Source organism: Pollachius pollachius (genome assembly GCF_949987615.1).
Source record: "Pollachius pollachius genome assembly, chromosome: 7".
Classification (NCBI taxonomy): Eukaryota; Metazoa; Chordata; class Actinopteri; order Gadiformes; family Gadidae; genus Pollachius; species Pollachius pollachius.
Genome location: NC_136940.1, coordinates 15,643,826 through 15,659,443, shown reverse-complemented (window position 1 = coordinate 15,659,443; position 15,618 = coordinate 15,643,826). Strand labels below are relative to the sequence as shown.

At 43.9% G+C, this 15,618-nt stretch overlaps 2 protein-coding genes across 5 annotated transcripts; one reads left to right on the top strand and one right to left on the bottom strand.

Moving 5' to 3' along the window:
• Positions 1 to 125: 125 nt before the first annotated feature.
• On the bottom strand, positions 126 to 13,845 carry plekhb2 (pleckstrin homology domain containing, family B (evectins) member 2). 4 transcript variants are annotated; one of them, XM_079739578.1, is made up of 8 exons: positions 12,973 to 13,845; positions 12,028 to 12,089; positions 11,713 to 11,865; positions 11,518 to 11,620; positions 11,316 to 11,355; positions 2,139 to 2,225; positions 1,909 to 2,044; positions 126 to 1,175 (listed from the first exon to the last, which is right to left on the bottom strand). In XM_079739578.1, the coding sequence occupies exons 2-8, from the start codon at positions 12,062 to 12,064 to the stop codon at positions 1,036 to 1,038; spliced, it is 696 nt and encodes a 231-aa protein (XP_079595704.1). In that variant the 5' UTR covers positions 12,065 to 12,089; positions 12,973 to 13,845; the 3' UTR covers positions 126 to 1,035. The 4 variants fall into 4 exon arrangements, with proteins under 4 accessions (XP_079595704.1, XP_079595706.1, XP_079595705.1 ...); XM_079739580.1 differs by having other exon boundaries at positions 12,901 to 12,977; XM_079739579.1 differs by lacking the exon at positions 12,973 to 13,845 and adding an exon at positions 12,713 to 12,843.
• On the top strand, positions 12,774 to 15,608 carry ing5a (inhibitor of growth family, member 5a). Its single transcript, XM_079739576.1, has 8 exons — positions 12,774 to 12,907; positions 13,882 to 13,953; positions 14,146 to 14,312; positions 14,450 to 14,561; positions 14,655 to 14,754; positions 15,009 to 15,144; positions 15,238 to 15,299; positions 15,433 to 15,608. Exons 1-8 carry the CDS (start codon positions 12,871 to 12,873, stop codon positions 15,470 to 15,472), a joined length of 726 nt encoding a protein of 241 aa, XP_079595702.1. The 5' UTR covers positions 12,774 to 12,870; the 3' UTR covers positions 15,473 to 15,608.
• Positions 15,609 to 15,618: the final 10 nt, after the last annotated feature.

Sequence of the window (15,618 nt, the reverse complement as noted above, 5' to 3'; positions counted from 1 at the left end):
ATAGTTAAAATACACTTCCTTGCTAAATTAAGGTAAATGCAGGTGAATAAAAGTAGAAAGATGAATGGATATCAATTAAAGGAATGGATGAAAGACCAATTATTAGATATGTGAACTAAAGCACTAAAGAATTGCAATAGACAGGCCTACTCCTATTGGCTGATGATGGAAAAAGATGGTGCATTGAAAAGTTTGTGCTTGACACAATTTAACAATAGGTGTGGATATAGGCAGTTAATATAGAGAACAGGTATGGCAATCATTTTACCAAGCCACTTGGGAGTGCAGGATGTATTGAGGCCAAGTGAAGAGTAGTAAAAGAAACTATTACCTGATCTATTTGCACATACAATTTTTACCAAAAGAAAAATACATGTCATACGTCTGTGAAAATCAGTAAAGAGTGAATCACCAGTGGCCAGCAGAAAATACATGAAGAAATATGGCATGCAGTTAAAGCAGTCCAGGAGAGTGAATTCCCTTTTCACACAGTGAAGTATAAATTAAGTAGTTTGCCTTCACAATGATGACATCAGATGATACGACCATTCATGCCATTTTCTTATTTTTGCATTCAGACATATAATGCATGTAAAAACAAATCAAAGCTGTATAGATCGGTTTGGTATAGGTAATGCAACAGAAAAACATCAAGTTACTCAAATAAATAATAACTTTTAAATGGCTTCAACCAATAAACAAGGTCAAAAGAACCTGAAACGTAATTTAACCTGAAATGACGTCTTTCCTCAACATTTTTCCTATTCTATGAATCTTTAGAATACATTCAATTTCATTTGAAATAAAGGGACCGAGGATCTGCCACAACAAATATGTTGTTTTTTTTTAAAGTGCTAACAGTTATATGAGAATATATATAAGAAGCCTTTGGTAAAGACACATAAAGGTTATTTCACTGGCACATAACAATCATGCCTAACATTGAGACTTCAGTTTTGAATCTCTATGGGGGAGGAAGCTACGATATCAGAATGCATATGCTATTACTGTAGTGCAAGCAAGCAATGGAAGACACTAGAAGACGGAGAAGAGAGAGCCGATTGCCAATCCGGTCGCAGCACCAGCAAGCATGCCCAATGCCACATCGCCGGTGTCGTCGCGCTGGCGCTCCTGAACGATGACATGGTTCACCCCTTGGTGAGATGGGTAGACTCCTGCTGAGCACACACAGGGGGTTCTAGTTATGGGCATATGGTTATTTCTTGTCATAACCCGCATAATGATACCACAGCTGTCGAAGCCGTCCGACCCCCGCCGAAGCTTCGGCGGCATTGGCAGCAGCTCATTTGCATTAAAGCTACAGACACCAGAAAAAGCGCATGCTGAAGTGACTAAAACAGAGGGCTATAGCGGTAGGTGAGATTTTTTTTCCTAAAAGCTATATCCAGCAAACAGCTTCAAAAACATGTTTTCTGGAACTCAAACACTATGTTTACTTGTTGGGAAAACACCATAATGTCTCCTTTAAGGAAACGGCAGGAAAATATTATTTTGTTTTCTTGCATAAACTTTTTTAAGTGAAGATAAAAGAAACATCTACTAACCCAGCTAACCCTAACCACCATTTTTCCAAAAACATGTTCAACTCCCAATAACCATTTTACCTTAAAAAAGTTAGTTACCGGTGACATGAAGTGTATACGAGTGTATGAAGAAACTCAAGGGGTATGTCCTTTTTACTGGTAGGGGTATGTCTGACCTTGGTACTGGTAGGGGTATGACTGATCCTGGTACTTGTAGGGGTATGACTGATCCTGGTACTGGTAGGGGTATGACTGATCCTGGTACTGGTAGGGGTATGACTGATCCTGGTACTGGTAGGGGTATGACTGATCCTGGTACTGGTGGGGTATGATTGACCTTGGTACTGGTAGGGGTATGACTGACCTTGGTACTGGTAGGGGTATGACTGATCCTGGTACTGGTAGGGGTATGCCACAGCATAGGGCTGCCCGTCAGCAGAGTACACAATCTGGGTAGCCTGTGGCGGAGGTGTAACATACTCTCCATATGGATTATAAGCCTGGGGAGGGAAACAAATGAATAAAGAATCTAAATTATAACGTAAATGCACGTAAGACAGTTTCATGTCCCCTCCCTTAACGCACTCTATTTACCTGAGGAGGGACAGCAAATTCTGAATAGGGAGGAGGAGCAGAAGCAATGGCCTCCTGAGCAAAGGCCATCTGGGGAGGTGCAAGCACCTACAACAAGACAAGAAACGAAAACACGATGCTATTAAACTCTTAATCAACCCTGTATATGGGACAGGGGCACTGTCACACCAAAATTGTACCAGGAGCGAAAATTCCAAACCTGCCTGGCAACAGACGATCGCGTCGAACGTTGCCTTGCAACGGACGAACGCGTCGAACGTTGCCTGGCAACCGACGATCGCGTCGAACGATGACGTAGGAAGGTTCATGAACATTCGCGCTCATTCATTTAGCGTCACAAGACGAAATAACATTAAACAGATAACACTTATTTTACAAATGACATTAATTAGCGTTGCTGACTTTATATTTGTATTGTATTTAATTGTTTAATCGCATTTAGCTAGTAAACTGATTTTTAACACAAGCTAGCTAGACTATGATACACTTTAAACACAATAAATTCAATAAAATACAAATATAAAGTAAAAACAAGTGTTATCTGTATTATGTTATTTCGTCTTTGGCAACATGAGCGCGAATGTTTTTTGAAACCTGCCTGGCAACGGACAATCGCGTCGAACGACGACGTTATGTTTCGAACGTGGATTACGTAGGCGGTACAATTTTCGCCCCCGGTACAATTTTGGTGTGACAGCACCACTAGTATATTTTGACATTTATATAACAGGAGACCTTGGAGTAGTTCATTCCACCTGTATCCAACTGTACCTGTTACCAATAATGACTACATACTAAGTTACTTATATCGATAACGTTATTGTTGTTGTTTTTTAATTACATCAGCTGAAATTTAAATATTCTTCAGGGGCGCTTAGTTTGAGCATATTGTTTTTGCTATCTGGCAGAGTTGGCCGACTGTTGATTATAATGCTGCATTTTTAGTTCTATACCGATGTAGCCGAGCTAAATTTAATTTGATTTTGTTTTATTTTTTTATCATTGTTCATACCTTTTTTATTGTGAACTCCACCAAATATTGGTTCCTAAGTAAGTTGGTTTCGTTGTTTCCTATGGCATGCCTTTTGTTCCCTGGGGAGTGGTTTGGCGTTGCACCTGTGTGTCTAGCGTCAGTGAACGCTGATGCACGGGGCTGGTGAGTTGCGTTTGTGTCTCTCTCCGTTAGATTTTTATGTTAACCCCTGTCTTTGTCTTTGAACGGTTGTGGTGGTTCACACTGCTTTGCGACATGCTTTTAGGCACGCGGGAGAAACTCCCTGGTTCGTAGACAATTTTTTTAGTCATTGAATTGTTGGAAGGGTGGACTTTATAACTTTTAACTCGTGAACTAGCTTGAGCTGGTGTTAGCTTTCTACGGGGTTTCCCGGCCGCGTGAGATTCGGCATGGGAGGAAGATCGCTGTATTTCCCGCGTTGATATTACAAATGCAGTTGTGTGATCCGGTATGTGTGGTCAATTGTTTGCTTCCTTTATTTTGTAGAGTGGAGAGAGATATCCCGGATTGTGTGTGACGCCTGTGTTGTTTTGTCTCCTTTTGAAAGAATAAACCTCCATCACTCGACTCCTGTGTGTGTGCCTCACTCAAAGATACAAGACACAACGCAGAAACACATCGGTTACAAATGGTGCCGTGACCCGGATTCTTCAGATCAGCTGCTGCAGATCGCCGAGGTTATGCTGTGAGCAAGTAAGCGTATCGTACAGCAAGCAGGAAGGATCCGTTGATTGTTGAGACCTTTCATAAAAGTTTTTTTTTATTTGTGGCTGTGTTTTTCCACAATTTATCATTATTTTTTCCTCAAATACAGTGTCCCTGTACAGTTAAATATTATTTTAACATCACATTTCGACTGTTATATTCCACTATATTCATTGTGTTTTAATTATAATGGATTTTACGCGATTTGGGATGGGTAGAGGGTGTTTGCAACCAGGGAATGCAGAGCAAACTAGGATGCCAGGCATTAGCAGCCCTCAGAGTACAGATAATGGTACGCCTGTAGCAAGGCAGATGTTTTCCACTCCCGCCACTTCTGATAATGACACTCTGGCACAACTGCGTGACCTCTTAGGGGAGCTGGGAACCCACATTGGTGACACTGTTGTGAGTCGCATATTAGCCAACCAAACACTTACCCCCACACTCAATTGCCCACCCCCCATGACTCCCCACTCCACCATTCCGCCATTCGCCTTACCGCTGGGGCTCCATTCACCACCCACCATGACTTCCCCTCCACTCGGGCCCATGCCTTCCCCTGTTGATATGTCTCAACTAAACATCATGGTAAAAGCAGTTGTCAAGGAACCAGTGATGTATAGAGGAGATGGCTCTGACAAATACACAGTACAAGAGTGGATAGAGGTGATGGACAGTTACCTGCATAAAATTAACTGTCCAACTTCAGAGCAGGCCGATGAAATCCTCAGTCACCTTTTGGGACGAGCTAAGAGTATCGTTAAAGTGGGGCTGAAGAGTAGTGCCGATGTCAACACACACCCTGAAGTGGTATACGACATACTCAGAAGATACTTCAGTGATTCTCCCATGTCCAGCTTACCGATGGCTGATTTCTATTCTACACAGCCTGATGCAAATGAGAACCCAGTGGATTACTGGGTCCGGCTCAATGCAGCAGCTGAGCATGCTGACCGGTATCTGGGGAAAAGTGGAGAAAAGAGGGAGACCATGTCAGCGCAAATTGCTATGATGTTCATCAGGAACTGCCCCAACCCCGAACTCTCCAGTGTGTTCCAGTGTAAGCCTATCAGCAAATGGTCAGCCGTGGAAGTGCAAGAGGCTATCGATGAACACCAGAGGGAGCACCAGGCAAGGAGGAGGTCCATTAAAGCAGAGAAGTTCAAAATGGTGACAGCAGCTGCCACTACCTGTTTGCCTGTAGTTGAAGAGCTGACTGCAATGAGGGCTGGAGTTCAAGAACCTCCTACACAGCCAAAGGTGAGTGCAGTCACCTCTTCAGAAGCAGGGGCCTTAGAACGAGTACTGAGCATGCTGGAAGGCATTATGGCCAGAGCAGCTTCACCGGTCCAACGGCCGACCCCGTGGACACGCCCCACTTCTTGCCGTGTATGTGGTGACAAGACTCACATCACACGTGAACACTGCATGAAAGAGAACAGGTGCTTCGGGTGCCTGGAACCTGGCCACGCAAGGAGAGATTGCACACGAGCTGTACCACGGCAAACCCAAGCAGGGAACCACACACCTAACCAGGGAAACTGAGTCGCTCACACTACGGAGGGCAAAGTGTGAGTGTGTTATGTCAGACCCTCAAAACTGAAGAAGACTCGCGTTCAATATATGAAGAGAGCTGCAAGAATGCACCGAATGGCAGCGTCATGATTTTCCAGAATACACACAGGCTCGAGAAAGCAGATGATCTATTTTACACTGATGTGCTGGTGGATGACCAAGTTGCACTGCACGCAATGCTAGACACAGGTTCAATGGCTTGTACAATGAGTGAAGAAGCAGAAGAGGAGCTCCACAAGGCAGGGTTGCTCTCAGAGGGTGCTCAGTCCAGCGAAGACATCTTTCTGGTGGGTTGTGGTGGTGTGCATGTGCGGCCCAAGTGCATTCATCAGTTAAAGTTGAAAATCTATGGACAAGAAGCAATCGTGCCCATATTAGTCGTGCCACGTCAGCGTGACCAAATGATAGTAGGCACCAATGTGCTGAAACACCTGCTACGCCAATTCAAGCAAGATCCCAGCTATTGGCGCGTGATGAGTAAAGCTGACTTCACTGGTGAACCAGGCATCGAACAATTCTTGAGCATGCTCTCGGGCATAACAAGATGGAAAGGTGACACTATCCCAGACGTCATTGGGACTGTGAAACTTACCAATGCTGTGACGCTGATGCCCAAACAGGAGCACATAGTGTGGGGAAAGCTTCCTGGAAAGGCTCCTATCTCAGAGGGAAGTACCATACTGGTGGAACCTTCAAAGTCCCACTCAAACCGGAAAAGCATCATGGTAGGGAGAACTGTGGCATCAATGAGTGGAGACAGGTGGGTTCCTGTGAAGGTCGTGAACCCAAGTGACAAGCCTGTAACACTGAGGAGGAACATGAAGTTAGCTGATGTTTCACCATGTGTGGCACTGGAAGACTTCGAGCTCGGAGTGGACCATGTCGCCGACACAGAGCTAAAAGCACAAGGCCAAAGCGTAAGAGTAAGCACTGACCATGTCCCTGATACCTCTGTAACTCCCACCCTTCAGGACAAGCTTGCTGGTCTTGGATTGAACGATATCGACATCAACTCTTGTGAAGTGTCCCTGTATTGGAAGAACCAGCTTGTGGAACTCATACAGCGGCATGGAGATGTGTTCTCCAAGGACAAGCTGGACTGTGGCCTGGCCAAAGACTTTGTCCATCGGATCCATCTGACTGATGAGCGCCCCTTCCGTCTAGCATACCGTCGCGTCCCACCAAGCCAATACCAGAAACTAAGAGAAGTCCTCTCTGAGATGGAAGAGAAGAACATCATACGCAAGTCATCAAGTGAGTGGGCTTCGCCATTAGTACTGGTTTGGAAAAAAAATGGAGAGCTACGCATCTGTGTGGACTACCGGTGGCTTAATGCACGCACAGTGAAGGATGCCCACCCAGTACCCCACCAAGCTGACTGTTTGGCTGCATTGGGGGGAAATGCCGTATTCAGCGCCATGGACTTGACATCGGGGTTCTACAATGTCCCCATGCATGAACAGGACAAGAAGTTTACTGCTTTCACTACACCAGTAGGCCTCCATGAGTTCAACCGACTACCCCAAGGCCTGTGCAACAGCCCGGCGAGTTTCATGCGCCTCATGATGAGTGTCTTTGGAGACCAAAACTTCTTGACCCTGTTGTGCTACCTTGACGATGTTTTGGTCTTTGCCCCAAATGAAGAGGAAGCCCTGAACAGACTCGAAATGGTCTTTAAGCGGTTGAGAGGACATGGGCTTAAGTTGGCACCGAAGAAGTGCCATTTCTTTAGGCGAAGCGTCAGGTTCTTGGGCCACATCATTAACGAGAACGGAGTTGCCACAGATTCTGAAAAGATACAAGTCATCACAGACATGAGTGAAGCGGATTTGATGATGGAGGATGGAGTCACACCTTCAGCAAAAAGGATCAAGTCTTTCCTCGGTATGATAATGTATTACCAGAGATTCATACAAAAGTGTTCCAGTATGGCAAAGCCCCTGTTCTCCCTGACCGCCGCTGCCACTGGAAAGGCCAACGCAAAACGGGCTTCTCACTTCAAAAGGCTCAGCCCAGGTGATTGGACTCAAGAACAGAGCAATTCATTCAACCAACTAAAGGCTGCTTTACTGAACTCAGTTGTGTTGGCTCATCCAGACTTTGGTCGCCCTTTCATTCTCTCAACCGACGCTTCATTGGATGGATTGGGCGCTGTACTTTCTCAAGTCCCCGAAGGAGGGAGCAAGGCACGTCCCATAGCCTTCGCAAGCAAGGCCCTGACTCGCCCTCAAATGAAGTATCCAGCTCATCGGTTGGAGTTCCTCGCTCTCAAATGGTCTGTGTGTGATAAATTCAGCCATTGGTTAAAGGGACATTCCTTCACCGTCTGGACCGACAATAACCCGTTAACCTACATCCTCACAAAGCCAAAGTTGGATGCTTGTGAACAGCGGTGGGTGTCGAAGCTGGCTCCATACGACTTCAGTATCCAATATATCCCAGGCAGCAAGAACATCGTCGCAGATGCCTTGAGTAGACAACCCTTTGTCAAGCCACGGGTCAGCGAGAGACTTATAGCAGAGCCGTATGGAGCTCTGCTGGAAGAAGCGCAGCAGATCCGAGATGACAGGATACAGGATGTGTTTCGGCTGAGCACCAGCTGCCAAGAGGTCAAAATGGGTGGATCTGAAGTGGCATGCAGTTCAATGAGCAGTGAAGAAGTGACAGCCGTCTTGGATGGTCAGGTTGAGTGGGGTGAGGGACCCAAAGGACGAGTGATCTCCTGGCTGGCAAACAATGTGCATAAGCTCGTTCCACCAGGTGAAAGGGCCTTACCTGTCTTCTCCCTTAAAGAGCTCCAAGACAAGCAACAGGAAGACACTATACTGGCAAGAGTCATACACTACGTGTCACGTGGTAGTAGACCATCGAGGAGAGAAAGAGTCAAAGAGCCTCTCAAAGTCCAGAAAACTCTAAAGCAGTGGGAAAAGCTCAAGATGTTGGATGGCATCCTGTATAGAGTGATCAAAGACTCACTAAGTGGGAGAAGGCGTTACCAGTATGTCGTGGCTGCATCACTGACCAAGCAGGCTCTGCAGGGTGTCCATGATGAGGCTGGGCACCAGGGACAGCACAGGACTCTATATCTTGCGAGGCAGAGGTTCTTCTGGATTGACATGGAACGAGATGTCTGTGAATATGTCAAGACATGCAAGCGCTGTGTGGTAAGCAAGACACCCGAACCTGAAGGGAGAGCGCCTCTCGAGAGCATCAAAACAACAAGCCCTCTCGAGATGGTCTGCATTGACTTTTGGTCAGCCGAAATCCCAAATGGAAAAACTGTGGATGTCCTGGTCATCACTGACCATTTCACAAAAATGGCTCACGCTTTTCCATGTCATGATCAGTCAGCAAAGCAGGTTGCCCGTCAGCTCTGGGATCGATACTTCTGTGTCTACGGTTTCCCAGAGAGAATTCACTCCGACCAAGGAGCCAACTTCGAGAGCCAGTTGATCCGAGAGTTACTGCTGATTTCTGGTGTAAAGAAGTCGAGGACAACGGCTTATCATCCCATGGGAAACGGTGTGGTTGAACGCTTCAACCGGACATTGGGAAGCATGATCAGAGCTCTCCCTCCAAGAGCTAAGCAAAAATGGCCCCAGATGTTGCAGACGTTGACTTTCGCCTACAACTGCACTGCCCACGAGTCAACAGGCTACGCCCCGTTTTATCTAATGTACGGGAGGATCCCCAGACTCCCAGTTGACGTGATGTTCCACAATGTGGAGAGGGACTGTGACATCGCTGACTATGATAAATATGTCCTTAAACTGAGGGAGGAGTTAAAAGAAGCATTATCATCTGCTCAGGCCAATGCTGTCACCAGTCAGCAGCACCAAACTGAACTGTACAACAAGAGGACCAAAGGTCATGACATCGCTGAGGGAGACCAAGTGCTCTTGTCAAACAAATGTGAAAGGGGACGCAAGAAATTGTCGGACAAATGGGAGTCTGTCCGGTACATGGTGATCTCAAAAGATCCTAGGTGTCATACCTATCGGATAAGGAATACAAGCAGTGGCCGTGAAAAGGTTGTGCATCGCAATCGTCTCCTGTGCGCAAACTTTCTTCCGCTTGAGTTGGAAGATGAGGAGGATGTTGACGCATCATTCACTGAGTCGTCTGAGTCGAGCCATGACGAGACACAAAGCTGCGTGTCAGATGTGGAGACAGGTGATGTCACAGAAGACAGGACATCCAGTTGGGTTCTGGATAGTGCTTCTGTTGTCCCAACATGTCTTGACGATGATGAAGAGCTTGGAGACATTGACCTGCGTGAAAGTGTTAGCCGGAGGTCAATGAGTGTGTCAAGTGTGGCCGATGAAACAGGCTGTAGCAACGACCCCCCAAGCACTGTAATCAGTGTTGTCTCCCGTATTAGAACAAGGGTGGGCAGGCTGGTGAAACCTGTAGATAGACTCATTCAGAACATGACCCAGAGGAAAATACTAGCTTGAGTGATGAATCTCTGTAAGCCATCAAGTACCTTAAGACAATTCTTTAATCCAGTGTTTGGGTTGAACATGTGTTACAGTAGCAGTGATAAATATTAGGTACTCCTTGTTTTGTGAAAGGTATATTTAAGTATTACCTTTATGAAGTAATGTGTAAGGTGGTGTAAAGGGCACCCTTTTTTTTGCAAGTGTACCCTGGAGGGTTGCGCCGCCCTCCTCGGCCATTTTCTCAGTAATATGAGTAACTAATAAGTTGCATGACGTGAATGTATTGGAGTGTTCTGCTAAAGTCTTGAGGTATTTTGGTGAAGTTCAGAGGGGAGTATGTAGCCGAGCTAAATTTAATTTGATTTTGTTTTATTTTTTTATCATTGTTCATACCTTTTTTATTGTGAACTCCACCAAATATTGGTTCCTAAGTAAGTTGGTTTCGTTGTTTCCTATGGCATGCCTTTTGTTCCCTGGGGAGTGGTTTGGCGTTGCACCTGTGTGTCTAGCGTCAGTGAACGCTGATGCACGGGGCTGGTGAGTTGCGTTTGTGTCTCTCTCCGTTAGATTTTTATGTTAACCCCTGTCTTTGTCTTTGAACGGTTGTGGTGGTTCACACTGCTTTGCGACATGCTTTTAGGCACGCGGGAGAAACTCCCTGGTTCGTAGACAATTTTTTTAGTCATTGAATTGTTGGAAGGGTGGACTTTATAACTTTTAACTCGTGAACTAGCTTGAGCTGGTGTTAGCTTTCTACGGGGTTTCCCGGCCGCGTGAGATTCGGCATGGGAGGAAGATCGCTGTATTTCCCGCGTTGATATTACAAATGCAGTTGTGTGATCCGGTATGTGTGGTCAATTGTTTGCTTCCTTTATTTTGTAGAGTGGAGAGAGATATCCCGGATTGTGTGTGACGCCTGTGTTGTTTTGTCTCCTTTTGAAAGGTATGCCTGTTATGTGTTTTTGTTTATGATATAATATGTAAAATGAGTGTGAGAGGAAAATGACAATTCTTTATTATATTTTATTTCCTTTATCAGTGTATATATTTTATATACTGTCTTTTTATTTAAGATCATTTTATGCTTTGTTTACATTTTTATAATTTATCCCCTACATGTATCCATTTAAAGTTACAGGATATATTAAGCTAAGGGGTCAGTGAACGCTGATGCACGGGGCTGAGTGGAGAGAGATATCCCGGATTGTGTGTGACGCCTGTGTTGTTTTGTCTCCTTTTGAAAGAATAAACCTCCATCACTCGACTCCTGTGTGTGTGCCTCACTCAAAGATACAAGACACAACGCAGAAACACATCGGTTACACCGATTTTGAAAACGATTGCATGCATCATATGTGTACAGTGTACCGCCAGACCTGTACACCTCTTGCAGGTGAAGTCCATCTTTTGGGGAGGGTAGCAAAATTTAAGAAAACTCACCGCATTAACTCTAGCATCTTGAAGAGCCATGGTCCATGCTCTAGAGAAGGGGAGAACAAGGAAATGGTGCAACATATTCCTAAAGGGTTTATGTTGATTGTCATAGAGGGTGACTCAGAAAGTGACAATGCAGGGTCAGTTAATCAATGAATATAGTGATATACTATGTAAAGAATGATGTTGCTAAAGATATTCCTCTTACAGAGCATCGTCTGAGCTATCTGCGCAGAGGCTGATGACCCGTCCATCTCGACAAACTATCTGGAGCAAGGAATCACAGCCTTTTCCTTCTGGTGGGTTCAGATCTATAGGCGGCACACACAAACACAGAATAAACACCAATGAAAGTGAGTCATCTAAGAAGTCCAAACAGACCACAGGTTCAGTTGACATGTACCTTTACAAGCTTTTGAACCACGAATGTTAATGCAGTCGACCCTCATGTGGAGATCATCCTCCATGTCACGCCGTTCTTGGTCATCGTAGAACACGAGTCGTCCATCGGCCCACAAGTCAAACCAATTCCTTTTCCATCGACGCAATATGGTGCCTAGGGAAAGCAAGCAGTTTTCAGCAAATGTCCATTATCTACCATTGAGACTAGATTAGACTAGAGACTAGACCATTTTAACATCATGCACTCAAATATCGAAAGTCAACATGTGATTTACATCAGGTTTAATATTAAACCAATTGGACTAGCACTACTTACTCTGCCGATGGAGCCAACCACTTTTAACGATCGACATCCTGGAAGTAGAAACTTCAAAGGACCTAAAGGGAAAATAATACATACGATTGTTTACATAGTAGTTTATATTGTTGTCATTACGAAAACAACAATGACTTTATTATAAACTAGGCCGATCCATTTCGTTTAGCCTAACTAACGCTATTCTACGTCGAAGACATCGGGAGGTCCTTCGTATGCATAATTGGAAATCAAAGTAGCATTCAAGCATTTCTGTATAAGCTAAGAAAACAGCCCACAAAGGCATTAAGCGCTCTAGTTTGACGTACTTTCATAAAGTCCTAGGCGGACATAAAACGGGAATGGATCGCGTGTTTGTTTTGAACGACGGGACGTCAGCTGATCCCGGCTTACGTCACCACTATGTCACGTGACAACACGATGGAAAGGGAGCTGGACTTCAACGAGAGCCCGTAAATAATCAACATCAACATTAATTATCACTTTCTTCTCCTGAACCACACTTTGTATTCAAATTCGTGGCAAAAAATGAAAATATCCGTTTTAACAAATGACGTACATGCGCATTTTAAAACGGCGCTATCCTTGCTAGTGGAGCTACGCACTGCGTATTATTAGTGACCCTTCTCCTTCTGGCTCAAATGCTCTCCGATCTAGAGAGGGTTGCTCACACATCGCCACTCACCAGCTCAAACTAAAAGAGACATTATAATCGAAGTTTAAACTAAAGGAAGGCTCTTCCGGGCGGTCAACCCCGGGTTGCAAAACGCGCGCACCGCTTCTCCCCCCGCCGCCAACCTGCCTGCTCTGCAGCCAGTCGTATCAGCAAAGTGCTGCTCTGAAATGGCGACGGCAATATACTTGGAACATTACCTTGACAGTGAGTATGTCTAAATAATTCCCAATCATCAAAGTCATAACACTTAGACGCCTCGTATAACTGACCGCGTTTTAACTCCACTTGTAAAGCTTTGGTAGGAAGGCTTGCGCCGAGCGCCATGCTACTGTAACTAGCTCCTGTAGTTCCCTCATTAGCTCAGCGTAACATCAATGTTTTAGAATGGCGCGTAAAGCAAAGCTCTCTCCCCACTTTGAGAGGTCTTCATGACAAACACACCGCACGCACACGCAAGGGTCAGAGGCCTCAAAGGTGGTCGTGGTCGAGCCACAGTACTTTAGCAGTGCTGTTGTTTTGTATGTTGTTTACTTGAACAAGTTAGGATTTTAATGTATTCTAGATCCTAAAGACTCGAATTCCGTAGGTTCCACTGTGTTCGTATGTTTTTACAATTGTCTTTTCTTTTTGGCAGTGGGCAACAACATGCAACCTTAAGATCATGACTTCTTGGTAGCTGTCTTTAACTTTGGGCTTCGTCTGCTGGTCCACTGTTTACTCATGTTTATTGCATCGTTATCTTCCAGCAACATGTGTGTTCTGACATTAACCGCACATGTCGGTGTTAGTGTTTTTTTAAACCTTTGGAAAAAGCTTTTCTTCATGGTTCATCCGTTCATTGGGGTAATACTATACTGCTGTTTCCCAATCTGAAGACTATAATGTATATTGCAATAAATAAGTAATTACATGCATTGCACTATCAGGGATACATAAAATAACTCCACATAAAGTAGGCCTATCGGGAATGAACAGTGTTGATAGCTGCTGCTTTTAGATTAAGATTCATAGTGTTCCCAGAGTACGTTATTAATTAATTTGTTTGTCAAATTTTCTCGGCTCAAGGTGGAATATATGAATGGAGAATATAAATAAATCTGGGTGTTAATATCTGCAGCTTGGAAAGCTGCTGAATATTGAGTGAAAGTGACATGGTTTAAACTTGAATGCCCAACTAGGTATTGAGAACCTGCCATGTGAACTTCAGAGAAACTTTACTTTGATGCGGGACCTGGATAACAGGACTGAAGGTAAACGTTTCACAGATAAAATTGACTGTAATTACAATATTATTTGTGCAAAAACGTTTTGGCTCCAGTTCATGATTGTTGTTTTGGCATTTGTTATAATGTGTGTATTAAAGAGACAAATTAACAGCCTTGATAGTCTTGTGTCTGGATATTTAGTGTTTTAAATATTACATTTTGAAATTTGCCCTGTAGAGAAAAAAGGAGAGATTGACAAGTTAGCTGAGGAATACATAGCCAATGTGGTGAACTTGGCTTCAGTGCAGAGAGTGGAACATCTGCAGAAGATCCAGAATGCATACAGCAAGTGCAAAGAGTTTAGTGATGACAAAGTCCAGCTTGCTATGCAGACCTACGAGATGGTCAGTACAATATACAATACCTTATGTACACAGTTCTATAAACTAGAATTTTTCAATGGGTTTTACCAATTTTGTTGTGTGACTTCATGAACGCGGAAGTGGAAATCACTTTTTTTGGTTTGTTTAATTGATTCAAGGTGGACAAACACATCCGCAGACTTGATGCAGATCTGGCACGGTTTGAGAACGAGCTCAAGGGAAAGCTGGAAGTAAGCGGCTATGAGAGTCCAGAGGCAAGGGGACTGAAAAGTAAGCTTGGAACTTTTAAAACTGTTAACATCTCCAGGCAGGCACCAACACAACTGTACTGCTTGATTTACATATGTCTCATCCCGCACTCAGAGGCCGACTCCAGGGGCCTAAGGGAGAAGCGTGTGTCCAGGGGTAGAGGACGGAAGAGCTCTGATGACGATTCTCCAAGGAAGAAGAAGATAAAAAATAAGTAATAACTTAAGGAAAAAACTGCTTGACTATATCATCAAACATAATTTATTCACACATGCCTTACATTGTATCCGTTATTTCATAGTATATAGTATTCAACTATATTTACCATATAGGTTGTGACCCCTTTTTTTAAAATGTTGTAAGTGCTCTTCCATGTCCGTTCGTATCTACTATCTGTACTAGGGCTCACTTGTATTCTGTGAACTCCCTTTTAGAAGCCTTTCTCTTCCTTTGCTTTTCTTCTTGCAGCCCTGATTTGAGTGATGGTCTTCTGCCAATGCAGCCATCGGATGTTCTAGACATGCCAGTGGATCCCAATGAGCCAACCTATTGCCTGTGTCATCAAGTGTCGTATGGCGAGATGATCGGCTGTGATAACCCAGATGTAGGTTTCTCATGATTATCTATTGAAATGATCTGAAATGGTGCATTAAGCAAGGTATAATAATAATAAAGTCTCCTTTTGTTTTATTTGCAGTGTCCAATAGAATGGTTTCACTTTGCTTGTGTTGATCTTGCAACCAAGCCCAAAGGAAAATGGTAAGAACCTTTTGCACAGCGTTTGATTCATGTGGTATTAATATCATGTGATGTTTTATCATCAAAAGGGATTTGTATTAATGGGTTTTTGTGCCTAATTGTTTTGATTTTTTTTCTTCCTGAAACCCTTTAGGTTTTGTCCTAGATGCACACAAGATAGGAAGAAAAAGTGAGATTTCAGATAGGGTACTTTTATAATATTGATGTATTTTGAGGATACATTTAGAAAAAACGTGTGTGTGTGTGTGTATATATATATATATATATATATATATATATATATATATATATATATATATATATATATATATATATATAT